This window comes from Mesoplodon mirus, assembly GCF_964341445.2.
Source record: "Mesoplodon mirus genome assembly, chromosome: 15".
Lineage (NCBI taxonomy): Eukaryota > Metazoa > Chordata > Mammalia > Artiodactyla > Ziphiidae > Mesoplodon > Mesoplodon mirus.
This window is the reverse complement of record NC_138991.1, coordinates 81,457,159-81,472,788: the sequence shown is the minus strand read 5'-3', so window position 1 is coordinate 81,472,788 and position 15,630 is coordinate 81,457,159. Positions and strand designations below refer to the sequence as shown.

General features: G+C 45.3%; 1 protein-coding gene across 2 annotated transcripts in view; it reads right to left on the bottom strand.

Moving 5' to 3' along the window:
• The window catches only part of NINL (ninein like), a 112,836-nt gene that overhangs the window by 53,050 nt on the left and 44,156 nt on the right, over positions 1-15,630 (bottom strand). For both annotated transcript variants that reach the window (XM_082645702.1, XM_082645701.1), the window contains exons 2-3: positions 7,566-7,759; positions 306-402 (exon numbers count right to left, since the gene is read on the bottom strand). In XM_082645702.1, the coding sequence (XP_082501828.1) occupies positions 306-402; positions 7,566-7,748 (280 nt within the window). In that variant the 5' untranslated portion in view covers positions 7,749-7,759. The remainder of the gene's footprint in view (positions 1-305; positions 403-7,565; positions 7,760-15,630) is intronic.

Here is a 15,630-nt window from a genome sequence, read left to right as displayed (position 1 = left end):
GACTTGTAGGACACCCAGCTGGTGTTGCAAAACGGCCTGGTGTGGGAAAAACCACATATATCTAGTGACCAGAAGTGCCAGTATATTCAGAGGATTGTGTGTATTGTAGAGGAAAACAAAAGAGTCTTCCCCTTACAACACCATTTTACAAATAAGGAAGCAAAAGAAGAAAAAATCCGAACGTCAGTTCCAGTCTACGCAGCTTGGCAGAGACAGATCTGCTGCGTCGTTCGGTGAGAACATCATACTCCAGAAGTAATGGAATCACGGGAAGAGACGTAACAGAGACCGGGAAGGCCTCTTACCTGGCTCCAAAGACCCACTGTCTTCATCTGAGGAGCCGACACCAGCCTGTGATGACAAGACGGCCACGAAACCGTCCTTAAATTCCTCAAAGTTAACCTGTGGATTTGAGAAGAGAGGTCAACGCTACTTTCTACACGCCACATACGTAACACCCTGGCCTTTTGGTTTTTCTCAGATGGAAGATCTTATGTTGCCTTCAGCACCGAGGACATTCATTTTTTCAAATATTGACTTAAGATTTAAAAGAATTGAAGATGTAATAAGGCAAGTAAAAGTGAACCATAACCCCATCACCAAAAAACACTATTAACAACTCCATAAAAGTAAATCAGACCCCATAATTAGAAAGCAGTGTAGAAAAGAGGTGTCTGATGACCACAAACATTAACACATAAAGAAAAAGAAAAATCCACGTTCTCACTACCCACCAAGAAAGAGAAAACGGCAGCACCTGGGCGAGCCCTCCACCACGGTTTCTTTCCTGATTAAGTCCCCCGGCCCCTGCTCTGACTCTAATAACATCGTTGCTTTTATACCTCATTTGCATGCACCCCTAAACAGCACAGTTTACTTCTGCCTCTGTTTAAATTTGATCTAAATGGAATCACGTGTATACACTATTTTGTGTCTTAGACTCAATATTACCTCTGTAATATTCATGTAACTTGCTGTGCATGATCCACCCATTTTCTCTGCTCTGCGGTGTAACTGAGCAATAATTTATTAATCTACCCTCCTGGGCTTCCCTGGTGGCGCAGTGGTTGAGAGTCCGCCTGCCGATGAAGGGGACACGGGTTCGTGCCCCGGTCCGGGAAGATCTCACATGCCGTGGAGCGGCTGGGCCCGTGAGCCATGGCCACTGAGCCTGCGCGTCTGGAGCCTGTGCTCCGCAACGGGAGAGGCCACAACAGTGAGAGGCCCGCGTACCAACAAAAAATAAATAAAATAAAAAAATAATCTACCCTCCTGCTGGTGGATATTCCCATTGTTTCCAGGGTTTAGTTATTTTTTAAAAACCCCAGCTTTGAACAGTTACACATGTGTCCTTAGGCGTTTCTTTGGAGTATACGCCTAACAATGGGATTGCTGGGTCATAGAATATACATTTAAATCCTCTTGGTGAATTGAATCTTTTATTACTATAAAATGCTGACCCTCTTTAGTTCAGTAATGCTTTTACCACAAAGACTAGCTTTCTTATGGAGTATTTACGTGTTATATCTTTTTACCAAACTTTGTTTTTTTAACCAAACTTTTAATAATGTCAATTTTTATATCCTTATGTTTTAGACATGTCTCTTATGAACAGTATATAGCTGGATTTTTTTCCCAAATCTGAAAATCTTTATCTTTTAACTGAAACATTTTACATTTAATGTCGTTACTGATATAGTGGGTTGGCCAAAAAGTTCGCTTGGGTTTTTCCATAATATTTAGATTTAAATCTACTATTTTATTTGTGCTTTCAATTTGACCTGCCTGCTTTTTCTCCTTTCTTTCCTCTCTTCGGATTTACTGATTTTCTTTTAGGACTTCATTTTTCCCCTTATTAATTGAGAAGTTATACAGTCTATTTCCATTCTCTTATTGTTTATCCTAAAAATGACAGTACACATCCTTAGCTTGAAAGTTTACTATCAATCAATGCTTTTTGTTTCAGCAAAAACATAATTTATTAAAAGACTAGTGGAAATGATCCAGATGTCCAAAAAGAGAATGGGTAAATAAACTGTGATTCAGTCAGACAATGAAAGATGACAATAGGAGGAAAAAACCCAAACCACTGACAGAGACAATATATCTACATTGTGTGAATATAGCTCACAGACATAATACGGAGTAAAAGAACCAGAGAGTATACACTGAGCATATGCTGTGTATTTTCGCTTGTATAAAGTTCAGAAATAGGCAAACAAATCTATGCTGTTGGCATCAGGACAGTGGTAACTATTGGAGGCAGAGGGACCGCAAGGGCACCTGAGGAGGGATGCAGGATACTGGCGGCCCAGGTGTGTTCAGGGTGGCTGTTCACTGAGCTGCACTCTTCAGCTCTTTTCTCTACCTGTGCTTCTACTGAAGTCCCACAGAAAGAAATCAACACAAGAGCTTACTGTCACCAGTAAGTGCAGAAAAAGCAGGCCTGGGCTGTAGGTCCAAGCATGCTTCCCACACCTGGCACAGCACTTGAATGAGCACATTCTGTTGCTGCCGATGGGCACTAAATGCAGCTGTTGGCTTGGGGGCACCTCTGCCTCAGTTACACACGTATCAGATCTGACACTGGATTACTTGTTTATTTTCTGTCTCCCCAACTAGCATGTGATCTCACAGTGACACACTGTAAATACTCAACAAATATCTAATGGATGTGTTTGCCTCTATATCCTCTCAAAACTGAGCAGAATTCACCTTCTCACAGATGCATTCTTTCACCTTTGCTCTTAAAGAGTATTCTTTTTTTTTTTGGCCACTCCTCGCAGCATGCGAAATCTTAGTTCCCCGACCAGGGATTGAACCCTCGCCCCTGCAGTGGAAGCTCAAAGTCATAACCACTGGACCGCCAGGGAAGTCCCCTTAAAGGGTATTCTTGCTGAGTATGGGATTCAGGTTGCCACCAGTCCTCTTTTAGTACATTGGAGACACCTTTCCATTGGCTTCTGGCTTCTACGGTCACATCTGAGAAAGCAATAGTCAATCTAACTATGGCTGATTTTCAGGATATGTCTTTTTTCCTCTGGCTGCTTTTTTAAAAATTATTAAATGTTTCATTTTGAGATAATTATAGATTCACATGCAGTTGTAGGGAAAAAATACAGAGAGATCATGTGTACCCATCTCTGGCTGCTTTTAAGATGTCTTTGTTTCCCGTCACTTTCACAATAATATGGCCAGATGTGGATTTCTTTTTATTTATGCTACTCAGAATTCCATGGGTTTTTGGAACCTTAAATCTGTTTTGGAAACGTTTTAGCTATTATCTGTTCACAAAATCTCTCCTCATTCACTCCTCTCCTCCTAGGATTCCAACCAAAGGGATGTTCCCCGGTCTTCACCTTCTCTTTATGACATCACGCTGCATCCTGGATCAGTGCTCTTTTCAGCTGTGTCTAATCTGCTGTTAAACTCTTAAAAGTTGTATTTGGTTCTTTATTCAGATTTGTTATGTCACTTTTTAGAGTTACCTCTTTCCTGTGGATATTTTCAAGCTTGTTTTTTTTTAATTAAAAAAATTTTAATTTTTGGCTGCATTGGGTCTTTGTTGCTACACGCGAGCTTTCTCTAGTTGCGGCGAGCGGGGGCTACTCTTCGTTGCAGTGCGTGGGCTTCTCACTGTGGTGGCTTCTCTTGTTGCAGAGCATGGGCTCTAGGTGTGCGGGCTCAGTAGCTGCAGCACGCAGACTCAGTAGTTGTGGCTCGTGGGCTCTAGGGAGCTTGGGCTTCAGTAGCTGTGGTGCACGGGCTTAGTTGCTCTGGGGCATGTGGGATCTTCCCGGACCAGGGATCGAACCCATGACCCCTGCACTGGCAGGTGGATTCTTAACCACTGCGCCACCAGGGAAGTCCCTCAAGCTTGTTTTTTGTTTAATCTCTCCTAACGTAGTAACCATAGTTGGCTTATACTTTCTGCCCAGTAATTCCAATACTGCACATCTCTGTGCTCTGCTTCTGTTGCCTGTTGTTTCTCTGGCTCTCGCTCATCTTGATTTTGTGCCTAGTTACCCTTGACTGTGTGCTGGTTATTGTATATGACTATTACTTAGGAAGAATTACAGACCCAGGATGAGGGAACTTTCTCAGGAGAGGACTTGTTTGCTTTTGCCATGTGCCTGAGGGCACCGCCTGTGCAGGACCACCTGATCTAAGTGCAAGGCCTGAGGTCATCTAGACCCCTGAGCGCACGCAAGCCCAGACAGCAAAGAGCACAACGGCTGATTCACTTACCCTATATCTTTACCCTACAGGTGCACCCTCAGGATCCTCCCTTAAACTGGGGGCTGGTTCATCAGTTTCTCCTTGGATGAGCCTGTGTTTAGACATGCATTTCCCTGGCCCTTTAAAACCCCCAAATGACATCAATTTCACAGTTGCTATTTAAGACCAGAAAATATTCTCAGGGAAAATGGGGTTTTGTGTGCTGAGCTTAACTTCTCTTGATACGTGACTTAGCATAGAGTTTTAGGTTGTAATTCCCCCTGACTTGTTTGCTCTTTACCATTTTCAAGATCTTTTGTTTTTTCTATTTTGTTCAGCCTTTTTAGTAGCACTAACTGGAAGGTAGGCCTGAGTTTGCTAACCTGCCACTAGGAGAATGTCTGAAGTCTCTTCCCTCTTTTTTAGGGACGAGGCATCAATTTCATCATTTGGATCTACAAGAATGTATTGAACTAATTTCATATTCAAAAGGCTGTTTCCAGTCTTCTGCCATGTGAATCAATACTAGAATGAATAACCTTGCATAGATTTCATTTCACAAAGAGAGACATTGCTTTCATTTTTACATTCCTAGCTTCTAGATTTGCCTCGCACATAATAAGAGCTCAAAAGTACTTGTTGACTACATGGGAGCAGAATGAAATGGCCATTTTGCTTGATCCAATCTCAGATTTCTTTTGCATCTTTGATAATATTGATACTTATCAGCTGACTTTCTTCTGATCCATCAAACAGGAGGCAATCTGATTGCCGAGTGTGCTGCTGTTTTATCTGATACCATTTTGACTGTGCTTGTGTGTGCTTCTGTGCCCTCTCCCCTCACAGCTCATAAAAGAAGGAAGGGCCAGCCCATGGCATCAGGTGTTTGACCCAACAGGATACACCATCATCCCTGCTTGGTCACGGACTCTCCTCACAAATGAAGAGGCTGGACCCTGTGATCAAGAATCACTCTCAACCTTAAAATTATTTTCAGTAACACTATGTTATCAATTTTTTTTTAGAGGAAAATTCTCTTTCTACCCAAATTTAAAATACTCGAGGTAAGAGCCTCACCACTGGTAAAGAAACATGAGAAATAACAAAACGCACACGGAAATTGCTCAAGTCACAAGACTCTTAGGCCACATCAACTTTCTGGCTTGAAACTAGACCTGATAATGTTTCTTTAATGGGAAAAAGGAATTATAAACAAGCATATTGGGACTTCCCTGGTGGTCCAGTGGTTAAGACTCCATGCTCCCAATGCAGGGGGCCTGGGTTTGATCCCTAGTCAGGGAACTAGATCCTGCATACCGCAACTAAGACCCGACGCAGCCAAATTAATTAATTAATTAATTTTTTTTAAAAAACAAGCATAGCCTCATAGCATTAAAAATTACCTTATTAATTCAGATATTATAATATTGTTTCTTCATCGTTGTAACTGGATTACTGTATCAATGACTAACATTTCTGTGGCGTCATATATGTTAGTTCCTGCAAGGAAACTGAATATGTGATATTTGAATTGAAAAGCCAATCCATTCTCCTGGACAAAGGATTTATCTTGTTTTTCTTCAAAACTCCCTGAAATCTCCACCATTTGGTTTCTGTCACAGAAAATGGTGACAACTACCTGGATACTTCTGGCTTGACACTGGTGTCCCTCAAACCTCTACAGAATGTTCCACCTAAACGCTGGCTGTGTGCACTCCCCCGCCTGTGGATGAAGCAGGGGAACGGTAACAGCCCTTTTCCCTTTGCAGCTACTCCAACACTGACCTTCCTCCAAGTGTAACTCAGGGTTTCAAGGTCACACTCCCCTTCTCACAGACAAAGCACAAAGTAGAGAAAGGCCGGGAATGATACATCCTACAATGAATCTGGGCCCAAAAGTGATTCTTTTGGTTTTGAATTTCCCAAACTGTCAAAAATCATCAAGGAAACCATCTGTTCATGCTGTTTTTTGTTTTGTTTTGTTTTTGCCACACACGGCATGCAGAATCCTAGTTCCCTGACTAGGGATTGAACCTGTGTCCCCTGTGGTGGAAGTGCAGAGTCCTAACCACTAGACCGCCAGGGAAGTCCCTGTATGTGCTGTTTTAACCAGAGTGTTGATTTTCACAAATGTGCCTTTTGCTTATCTAGCCTCCAAATACAATTCCAGGTGATATCAAGAGGCGCTAGGACATCTTCTATCAAAAACACAGCTGATTCTTAAGTCCATAAAGAAAGAGCAGGAACAGAGTAAAGAGACAGAAGAGGGTGCAGTGGGTTTGTGAGGCTGAGTCCTCCACGCAGGGGGAGCAGCACGGCTGACACCACTGGCCACACGGCCTGCGGGGAGGTGACAGGAGGTCAGATCCGCCTGGACCCTCCCCCAGGGCCAGCAGGGAGGGGTTTTTGGTTGCTCTTCTTCGTTTGTTTTTGCCCAAAAGCCAACTCAGAATATTTGCAGCTAGATTTTTTTCTCCTTCAAAATGAAAAGAGTTTTACTGAGTTCTGTGGAAAAAATGCCCTTCCTTCAAAGGTAAGATTATAGCCACTGGGTTTTTTTCTTTTTTGGGCTGCGTCATGTAGCCTGCGGGATCTTAGTTCCCTGACCGGGGATCGAACACAGCCCCTGGCAGTGAAACCCCGGAGTCCTAACCGCTGGACCACCAGGGAATTCCAGGCACTGTTTCTAAAACAAACGTGTTAACATCTGGACACATTTAAGAAGCAGGAACACTAAGAAGCTTCTTAGTGTTTCAATCAGGAAAGCAAGTTGTGGTCCAGGCTCCAGATTACTGTTCTGGATGACCTTGAATTTCCTAGAGAAAAGAACTCTCTGAGTGCCTACTTCCTATCTGGGATAGATACACTCACGGAGATACACTCTGAACACAGGGAGCCTTGGTTCCTGCAACAGCAGTGGGCAATGTTCTGCCCAGCTGCTGGACGAATTTCACGCTGGGTAATTTTACAAGACAATGTGCCTTCGAGGTACTCTGCAGCTGCCTCTGAATGACCCAGTGTGTGAGCTGCGCACAGATCACTGTGTTTTGTGAACCACACGCACCATCCATACCAACCTTCCACTCCCCGGACGAATCATCCAAGCATCTTTCTGGAAAAAACAACAAAACAAATCTCTGGAAGTTACTATGCTTTAAAAAAGCAATCTTAAGGAACTTCTTTCTACAACATAGATGTTGCCCAGAAGGAAAAACAGCACCCCATTTCCTCCTAACTTTCCTTTGATGAGTATCTCCAGTCAGTTGGTATTTCTCAGATGCCAGCAGCTATAACCACACACCCTCTGTGCTTTTCTTTGTGAGAATGAAGTCAATGAAGTTACTCACCCTGGCAAAGTGGTCGTTTCCGAGAAGTGTTTGCAGAAGGACAGGCAGCTGCTTTTCCAGATGAAGCTTCAGGCAGAGTTGGGTCAGCTCCTCCCGGTCCAAGAAGCCTGTCCCCGTGGTGTCACAGCTGCTGTAGACATCCCTGAGCTGCGAGACATAGTGGCTCTCTTCCTCTTCGTCCATCCCATCGCAGGCTGCGTGCAGGGAGAAGAAGACAACGGTGCCCTCTGACTGCCGCTCCCACCTCCCTCCACAGTCCCACCTCCCTCCACGGTCCCAACGCGCCAGGCAGTGTGGCCCAGGGCAGGGGAGGAGCTGGCGTGTGGGAAGGGGCACCAGGGCCGTCTCAGGACACGTGAGGCGGGAGGAAATCAGGAGAGGCCAGAAACGTGTTCCCAGGGAGCTCGTTCTCCCTCACTGGCTCAAAGAACCAGAATTACTTTGTTCTGTAAAAAAGTATCTATTACAGAATAATCAGAAAAAAAGAGATAAGTATAAAGAGAAAGAAAACCATCCAAAATTTCACCACCTGAAAATCATTTTAATATTTTGGCAGATATACATTCTACTTTTTCTCTATACATATACACACAGGGCCTGCTGGATGCCTGGCACACTTGCCCGAACTTCTGCCCCAGGATTCCGGTCTTGGGCAGAACTCAGGCTGGAGGTCAGAGGGCACCGAGGGCCCTCCCAGGAGCAATGACAAGCCAGCCCCCTCCTGAGAGAACTTGCCGTCTGCCACTTGCCCCCAACCCCTGCCTCCATGCAAGGGCTGATTCAGGGGCGAGGACCCTGCACACTCAGCCCACATCCCCTCGGTCATGCCAGCTTTGCCCAACACACAGTTCAGTTCTGACCACTCAGAAACACTTCTTTTCCTCTCCTTTCCCTCATCCCCAGAAATCTGAGACACTGTCCCAAGACAGCAGGTGATTCGTCTCTGGCCATCCAGGCACAGGCTAGTGGTGTGCTCAGGCCCAGCATTCTACAGGTCAGGCAATAAGATCTTTCAGCCGCCATTTGCTATGACGCTTCCTAACCCCCATCCAAGATAAGGTCCATGCTTTGCTTTCAAAGTCCTGGGAAAAACACTGGGAGAAAGGAGGCACTGCTTCTGGTCATGTGTGCCCTATGGAATTCGCCCTCCTCTTGCCCCAGGATTGGGGGGGTCTTTCTGTAGCTGAGATACCACATGACAAACCTTAGTGCTGAGATGGGCCAGGAAGGCTTGGAAAAACTCCAAGGGCACCTTCATCTGGGAAATACGGCCCGGGCTCAGGTCTGTACCATGACCACTGCATTGGAGTCACACTGATGCACGTGGATTCACCGGGACTCTGGAGTCCCAGAAAAGGGCTCAAGTGACAAGTCACTGGACACTCTAAACACCCTGGAACTATGGAAGGTCTCAGGGGTCGTGTAGAAGTCTGACTGGGGCTCAGAATCCTGATGTTCACACACCCCCATTCGCTGGAAGCTGAAGGCACTGATTTGGAGGGTGATACATGTGGGAGGGGAGAGGGGAGTAACCCAAGACACGCATGCAAGCACACAGACACGGGGTGGGGCAGAGAGAGAGAGAGAGAGAGAGAGAGAGAGAGAGAAACTAATATCCCCAGAGAGGTGAAGGAAAAACATTAAAATCATGCAACAAGATAGCCTACTAGACAATAGGGATGATTAGACACCAAGGGAGGTTTCCTGACATTGACATATGATAATCACAATAAAAAATTCAGTGGCAACACTGGAAGACAAGGACCAAATACATCTTCGATTAAGTGTACCCGAATAAAGAGACAAAAAATGAGACAGAGAAGAAAAGGAAATTAAAAATCAATAAAGTAACCAAAAAACATAAAGACAGACATAGACCCATGGAACACACTTGAGAGCCCAGAAATAAACCCTTGCATATGTGGTCAAATGATTTTCCAAATGGCCAAGATCACACAATGAGGAAAAGACAATCTCTTCAATAAATGGTGCTGGGAAAACTGGATATCCACATGCAGAAGAATGAAGTTCAACCCTTACTTTAAACCATAATCAAAAATGAACTCACAGTGGATTCAAGATCTATACATAAGATCTAAACTATAAAATTCTTAAAAAAAAAACAGAGGAAAAGTTTCATGATGTTAGATTTGGCAACGATTTCTTAGATATGACACCAAAAGCATAGGCAACAAAAGTAAAAATAGACAAATGGTACTATATCAAACTTAAGAATCTGCACATCAAAGAAAACAATCAACAGTGTAAAAAGGCAACCTACATACAGAATGGGAGAAAATAATTTGCAAATCATACATCTGATAAGAGGTTAATGATCAGAACAAGTAAAGAACTCCTATAACTCAACAACAAAAACCAGTAACCCGATTAAAAAAATGGGCAAAGGACTTGAATAGACAATTCTCCAAAGAAGATACACAAAAGGCCACCAAATGGCCAAGCACATGAAAAGGCTCAACATCTCTAATTAGGTACACACAAAACAAAACCACAGTGAGATATTATCTCGCACCCATTAGGATGGCCACTATAAAAAAAAAACCAAGCAAACAAAAAACAGAAAACAACAAGTGTTGGTGACGATGTTGAGAAATTGGAGCCCTTGGGCACTCTTGGTAGGAATGTAAAATGGTGTAGCTGCTGTGGAAAACAGTATGGAGGTTCCTCAAAAAACTAAAAATAGAATTACCATATGATCCAGCAAATTCCACTTCCAAGTATACACCCCAGAGAACTGAAAGCAGGATCTCAGAGTTATCTGCACTCCTATGTTCCCTGCAACATTATTCACAACAGCCAAGAGGTGGAAGCAACCCAAACGTCCATTGACAAAAGAATGGATAAAGAAAATATCAATAAAATGGAATATTACTCAGCCTTAAAAGGAAGGAAATCCTGTCACCTCCCACAACATGGATGAACCTTATGTTGAGTGGAAAATGCCAGTCACAAAACGACAAATACTGTATGACTTCACTTCCGTAAGATAACTAGTCAAAATCAAGGAGACAAAGTAGAGTGGTGGGTGCCAGGGGCTTGGGTAGGGGGATAGGAAGGGTTGCTCAGCAGGTAAAGAGTTTCAGTTTTGCAAGATGAAAAAGTCCTAGAGATCTGTTACACAGTAATGTGGATACCAGTTAACACTACTGAAGTGTATATTTAAAAATGATTAAGAGGGTAAATTTTTTTTAATTTATTTTATTATTTATTTAATTTTATTTTATTTTTGGCTGTGTTGGGTCTTAGCTGCGGCATGCAGGATCTTCATTGAGGCATGCGGGATATTAGTTCCCTGACCAGGGATCAAACCCACATCCCCTGCATTGGAAGGCAGATTCTTTCCCACTGGACCACCAGGGAAGTCCCAAGAGGGTAAATTTTATATCATTGTGTTTTTTACAATTAAAAATTTTAAAATAAGAAAAAACTTTTTTTAAGGAAAAAAGTTCAATATTTGGTGGCTTGCTTTCTGAAATTGCCTGGTTCTGTTCTGTGGCACTTTTACCTGGATTTTCTTTCCTTAAAAAAAAAATTCAAAATCAACACCCAAAGTCCAGGCATCCCCTAAAAGCCCAGGAAAGGCAACCAGCTGATGGGAAGGGGGTTTCTGGAAAAATACAAGACTTTTCCAAGCAGATAGATGGCAAAGTCCCACCGTGAGGGCCAACAAATAAAAACATCCACACCGAGTAAATCCTCAAGAAACTTCAGAGCAAACAAACAAGTCCTAAAAATGTCTAGAGAGAAAAGAGCATTCTGCACTCAGCGCCAGGCGCGACTCCTGCAGCAAGAATGGTATTGGAGGCTGAAAGACCTCCTGAGGAAAGGGCACTTTCCACCAACCTGGAAGCTAGCCGACGGGTACTTCAGCCAAGAAGGAGGAAGATGCAGGTTGTAGATCTGGGTCCCCTGCAAGCAGTGGACACTGTTCTGGGAGGGTGGCCTGGGGCAGGGCCACAGTGCAATCCATACAAACTGGCCACTAGGGACCCTACGGTGCCGTATCGTGGGACCACGTGGAAAACAACATGGGTGTTTTCTTCTTCTTTTTTTAAAAAATATTTATTTATTTACTTAATTGGCTCCGCCAGGTCTTCGTTGTGGCATGTGGGATCTTCGTTGCCACGTGAGGGATCTTTAGTTGCGGCACGCAGGCTCTTTTAGTTGCAGCGGGATCTAGTTCCCTGACCAGGGATCAAACCTGAGCCCCCTGCATTGGGAGCGCAGAGTCTTAACCACTGGACCACCAGGGAAGTCCCCAACGTGGGTGGTTTCTGACAGAGCTGATGGAAAAGAATAAGGATGTTAAAAAGGTAATTATGGAAAAACCAAGAAAGCCTCCATAAAGCCAAGCTGGGCACAAGAATGGAACTGTAACTGTGCCCCAGACAGCATCCCTGTGGTAGGTGGACAGTGCATTTTCCGTGGTGGGTGGGAGAGACAGGGAAGCCTCGAGGTGAGAGTGACCCGAGGTACCAGCCTGCCCGCTTATGGCCCAGGCGATGTTTCTCAGGCCTCCATAAAGCAGCTCCAGACAGGAGTCCAACGGCATTTAGCACCTCCATGGCTGCTGTGCGCCCTCCCCACCTGGGGAACTGGCTCCACCTCCCGCCGGCCCCCCACAGTGAGACCCTGAAGCCCGCACAGAGCCCGAGTTGGGAGACTCGCCCTGGTCAGCGGTCGGGGTTGCTGACTTGAGCTCTGGCCCATCCAAACCCTCTCTACTGGGAGCACCGCAGCATCAACCGAACTGGGAGTGAAGGGCAGGGCGGGTATGGTGCCGCCTCCCAGAAGGTCTGCTCTGCAGGATGATCTCGCTAAGCAAGGGACCACTGTGTCCTCACTTGGGCTCTTCCTCGAAAGAAGACACTAACCCTTGTGCAGCACCCCCACCCCACCCCACCCTGCGTCTGCTCTTGCCTTGGGTTCTGAAGGCCTCCCTCCAGCAGGCCTCCCTCCTCGGCCCATCCACCTGCTGCTGGTCCACTGGGTGGGCATGGGGCGGGCAGGGATGGGGGCCCAGCAGGCACCGCGCCTCAGACACAGCAGGAGGTGACGGAGGATGCTCTCGGGACACGCAGCTGCACAACCCTCCACATTGGTTTGCAAAGTTGGGTCTTGGTGTCCGGTGGGTACTTAAGACAAACCAACACTGAAGTGGACTGGATTGGGGTCAACTCCCTTCAGGTCCCAGGATCTGACCCCCCAAGCCTCCAGGCGCCAGATCCCCCCCGTAAACCCTGCTGTCTGCACGTTAGTAGCATCACTGCAGGGTGGGGAGCCCAGAGGCCACCTTCCTGCTGCCGAGGTCAAAGGAGACTGGCCAAGGGCTCCCTGAGAACATTTTAAAGCACTAGAATCTTCCTGAACCATGCAAAGGCCACCCTAAAAGACCCCAGACATGGGCAACGCTGCCTTCACAGCTGAGGTGACCCATCCCCTATCCCCATGCCTCTCTGCAAGGCTGCAGGGCCCCCAGCCAGGCTCAGCTCTGGGCCAGTCAGAGCTTCTGTCAAACTGGGTCTAAAACACCACCTTTGCTGGGCTGCTGATGGGAGGGGCAGGTTCCAGGCCCTGGTACTCATCACACCACGAACGACAGTAGAATCACCATCCCGCACACCGGTCCCCAGGCTCCCAGCCTTCTAGCTGCTCAAATCCTATTTCCAGAAATGTGTCACTGGGAAACCCCCCTCCCTCCTGACTGGGAAAAGCAATCAACCTAAACCACAGGACACAACGGTGAGCAGGACAAGGGCCTTAACCCTGCCCCTCCCAGCAGGGAACCTGTAGCTCTGTTCGGACTCCCTGAGGCCTGTGTGTGAGGGCAGAGAACGCCGTCCCCTAGAATCCTTGCACAGAACCCCGGGAAGGAGAAGAGAAACAGGGGACCTCTCAGGCGGGGCCCCGCCTCCTGCACCACCCATCCTCGGCGCCCAGGCCTACTCACACGCGAAGTGCAGGCCTCGCAGCCAAGTGGTCGTTATAAATAATTAACATCCAAGGGCCTCTTCAGTTTCTTCTTCACCCAAACTGAATTATTTAATCCTCTCCGGATTCCACAAATGCATAAATGTCCCACACATCGAAACCACCAGAAAATCCCACTGCGTTCAGTGCTGACTGCAGACAGGGGACAATGTTCCAGATAAAGAGGAGCCCTTGGCTTATTACGGTTTGATTCTTTTGAAACTGGAATCAGTAGACTCTCAATAATTCTAATGCTCTAAAGCTTAATTAAATATATGAGCATAAACTTTGCTACCAGGTGAAGCAAAACACTGTTTTCATCCTGGGGAGAAAAACCTGCCCTCAAACAAACTGGATACGGGCCAAGAAACAGCTGCTGACCAGCACCCTGCAGGACCACGCAGCCCTCTGGAGGGGAGGTGTAGGTTTGCCTTTAACTGATGCACAGCGATGAGGGAACTTAATCTGTGGCCCTGGAAACCCGCTGGGTATCAAGGACAGGGAACCACAGAGAACTGTGGTCTCTCACAAGCAGCTGGGTGGGCCGATGTCTGTGGACCCAGAGCGTCGCACCCAGAAACAACTCCAAACAAGCCCCTCCATAAAAACCTGTAAAAGCCTGCTGACCCAGAATGAACAGCACCAAGGTAGCATTCTAGATGGCGCGTTCTGTATCTGCAAAGATGTTACGACCCAGATAAAACATTGAAGTCTAGCCTTGGGCTCCAGAAGAGCAGGTCTTGGCACCATGTCAAATAGCCTTGGGGTTTGTAATCAACCTCCATACTTCAGCAGTTCTGAGCTTGTAGGATTCATTTCTGCATTAACTGTTTTCATGGCTTCTTTCTTGTTTCTCAAAACTTATACTATTTATTTACTTTGCCAGCGTCGGCCCTAACTATCTCAGCAATAAGGCTTGAGAAGCTATCATTTTTATCAAAGGGATTTTCCAATCCCAACAATATAAAAATAAGTTGATGGGTCATTTAATTGGCAATCAATATAGTATTTGCTCTTCCTACAAAGTACATATTTAGACTAAAAACTATAAGGATATCAAACTCTAAAATTGTCCTAGAAAACCTGCTTTCTAGGGTCTCCTCAAGAAAACGTTGTGGGACCCACTCACCTCACATAAAAACTTTGTACCCTTTGGCCAAAATCTTCTTGGTTCCTAAAGATTTTTATAACCACATGTACTTATATTTGTGCTAGGACTATAGCTATAGACCCAATGGTTACAAAACATCTACATAATTGTAGTTATACATATTATACATATATAATTAGTTATACATATACAAGGTTATCCACATAAGGTTCTACATACAAAAAAGTGAGCTTTCTCTATATGTATCATTACATATATGCAAATGTAGAAAACCTACTCTCAGTATCAATATCAACTTCTAACTTAAATTCAACTAGAAAATTCTACCATAAAGAAAGCAATAGTTTCTCTTCTTTACTAAAAATAGCCAATAACAGTGTAGAAGAAATGACAGAACGGGAAAATTACAATTTTGAATCCCCGTTGTAATAGGTGATAGGGTAAGGATCATTAATGTATGATTAAAAACAGTGGGGAGGGAAAAAAACACAGTGGGGAGGGAATTCCCTGTGGTTAGGACTCCGTGCTTTCACTGCCCAGGGCCTGGGTTCAATTCCCTAGTCAGGGAACTAAGATTCCCACAAGCCACACGGTGCAGCCTAAAAAATAAATAAATAAAAATAAAAATAAAAACACTGGGGAGAGGTGACATCATGCAAAGTGGCAGGGGATGACACTCCACCAAAGCAAACTGAGCCATAAAGAGTGACCGGAAGGAACTATATTGAAACTCTGGAACCAGATCAGACACTTCAAGCAAGGTGATGAAAACAGGCTGCTGATGTAAACAGGCTGCTGATGTTTGTAAGAGAGCAGCGAGCAGGAGCCATCTGCCACCCTCAGTGCCTCAGGGACCAGAGCCGTGAGGACAGCGGTCCAAAGTCCTGGAGTGTCTGGCTGGAGCCAGAGTGGGCAGTGGGGACCATGTCCTCCATAATCTGGGGATGTGTGTTTTGGTTGGTC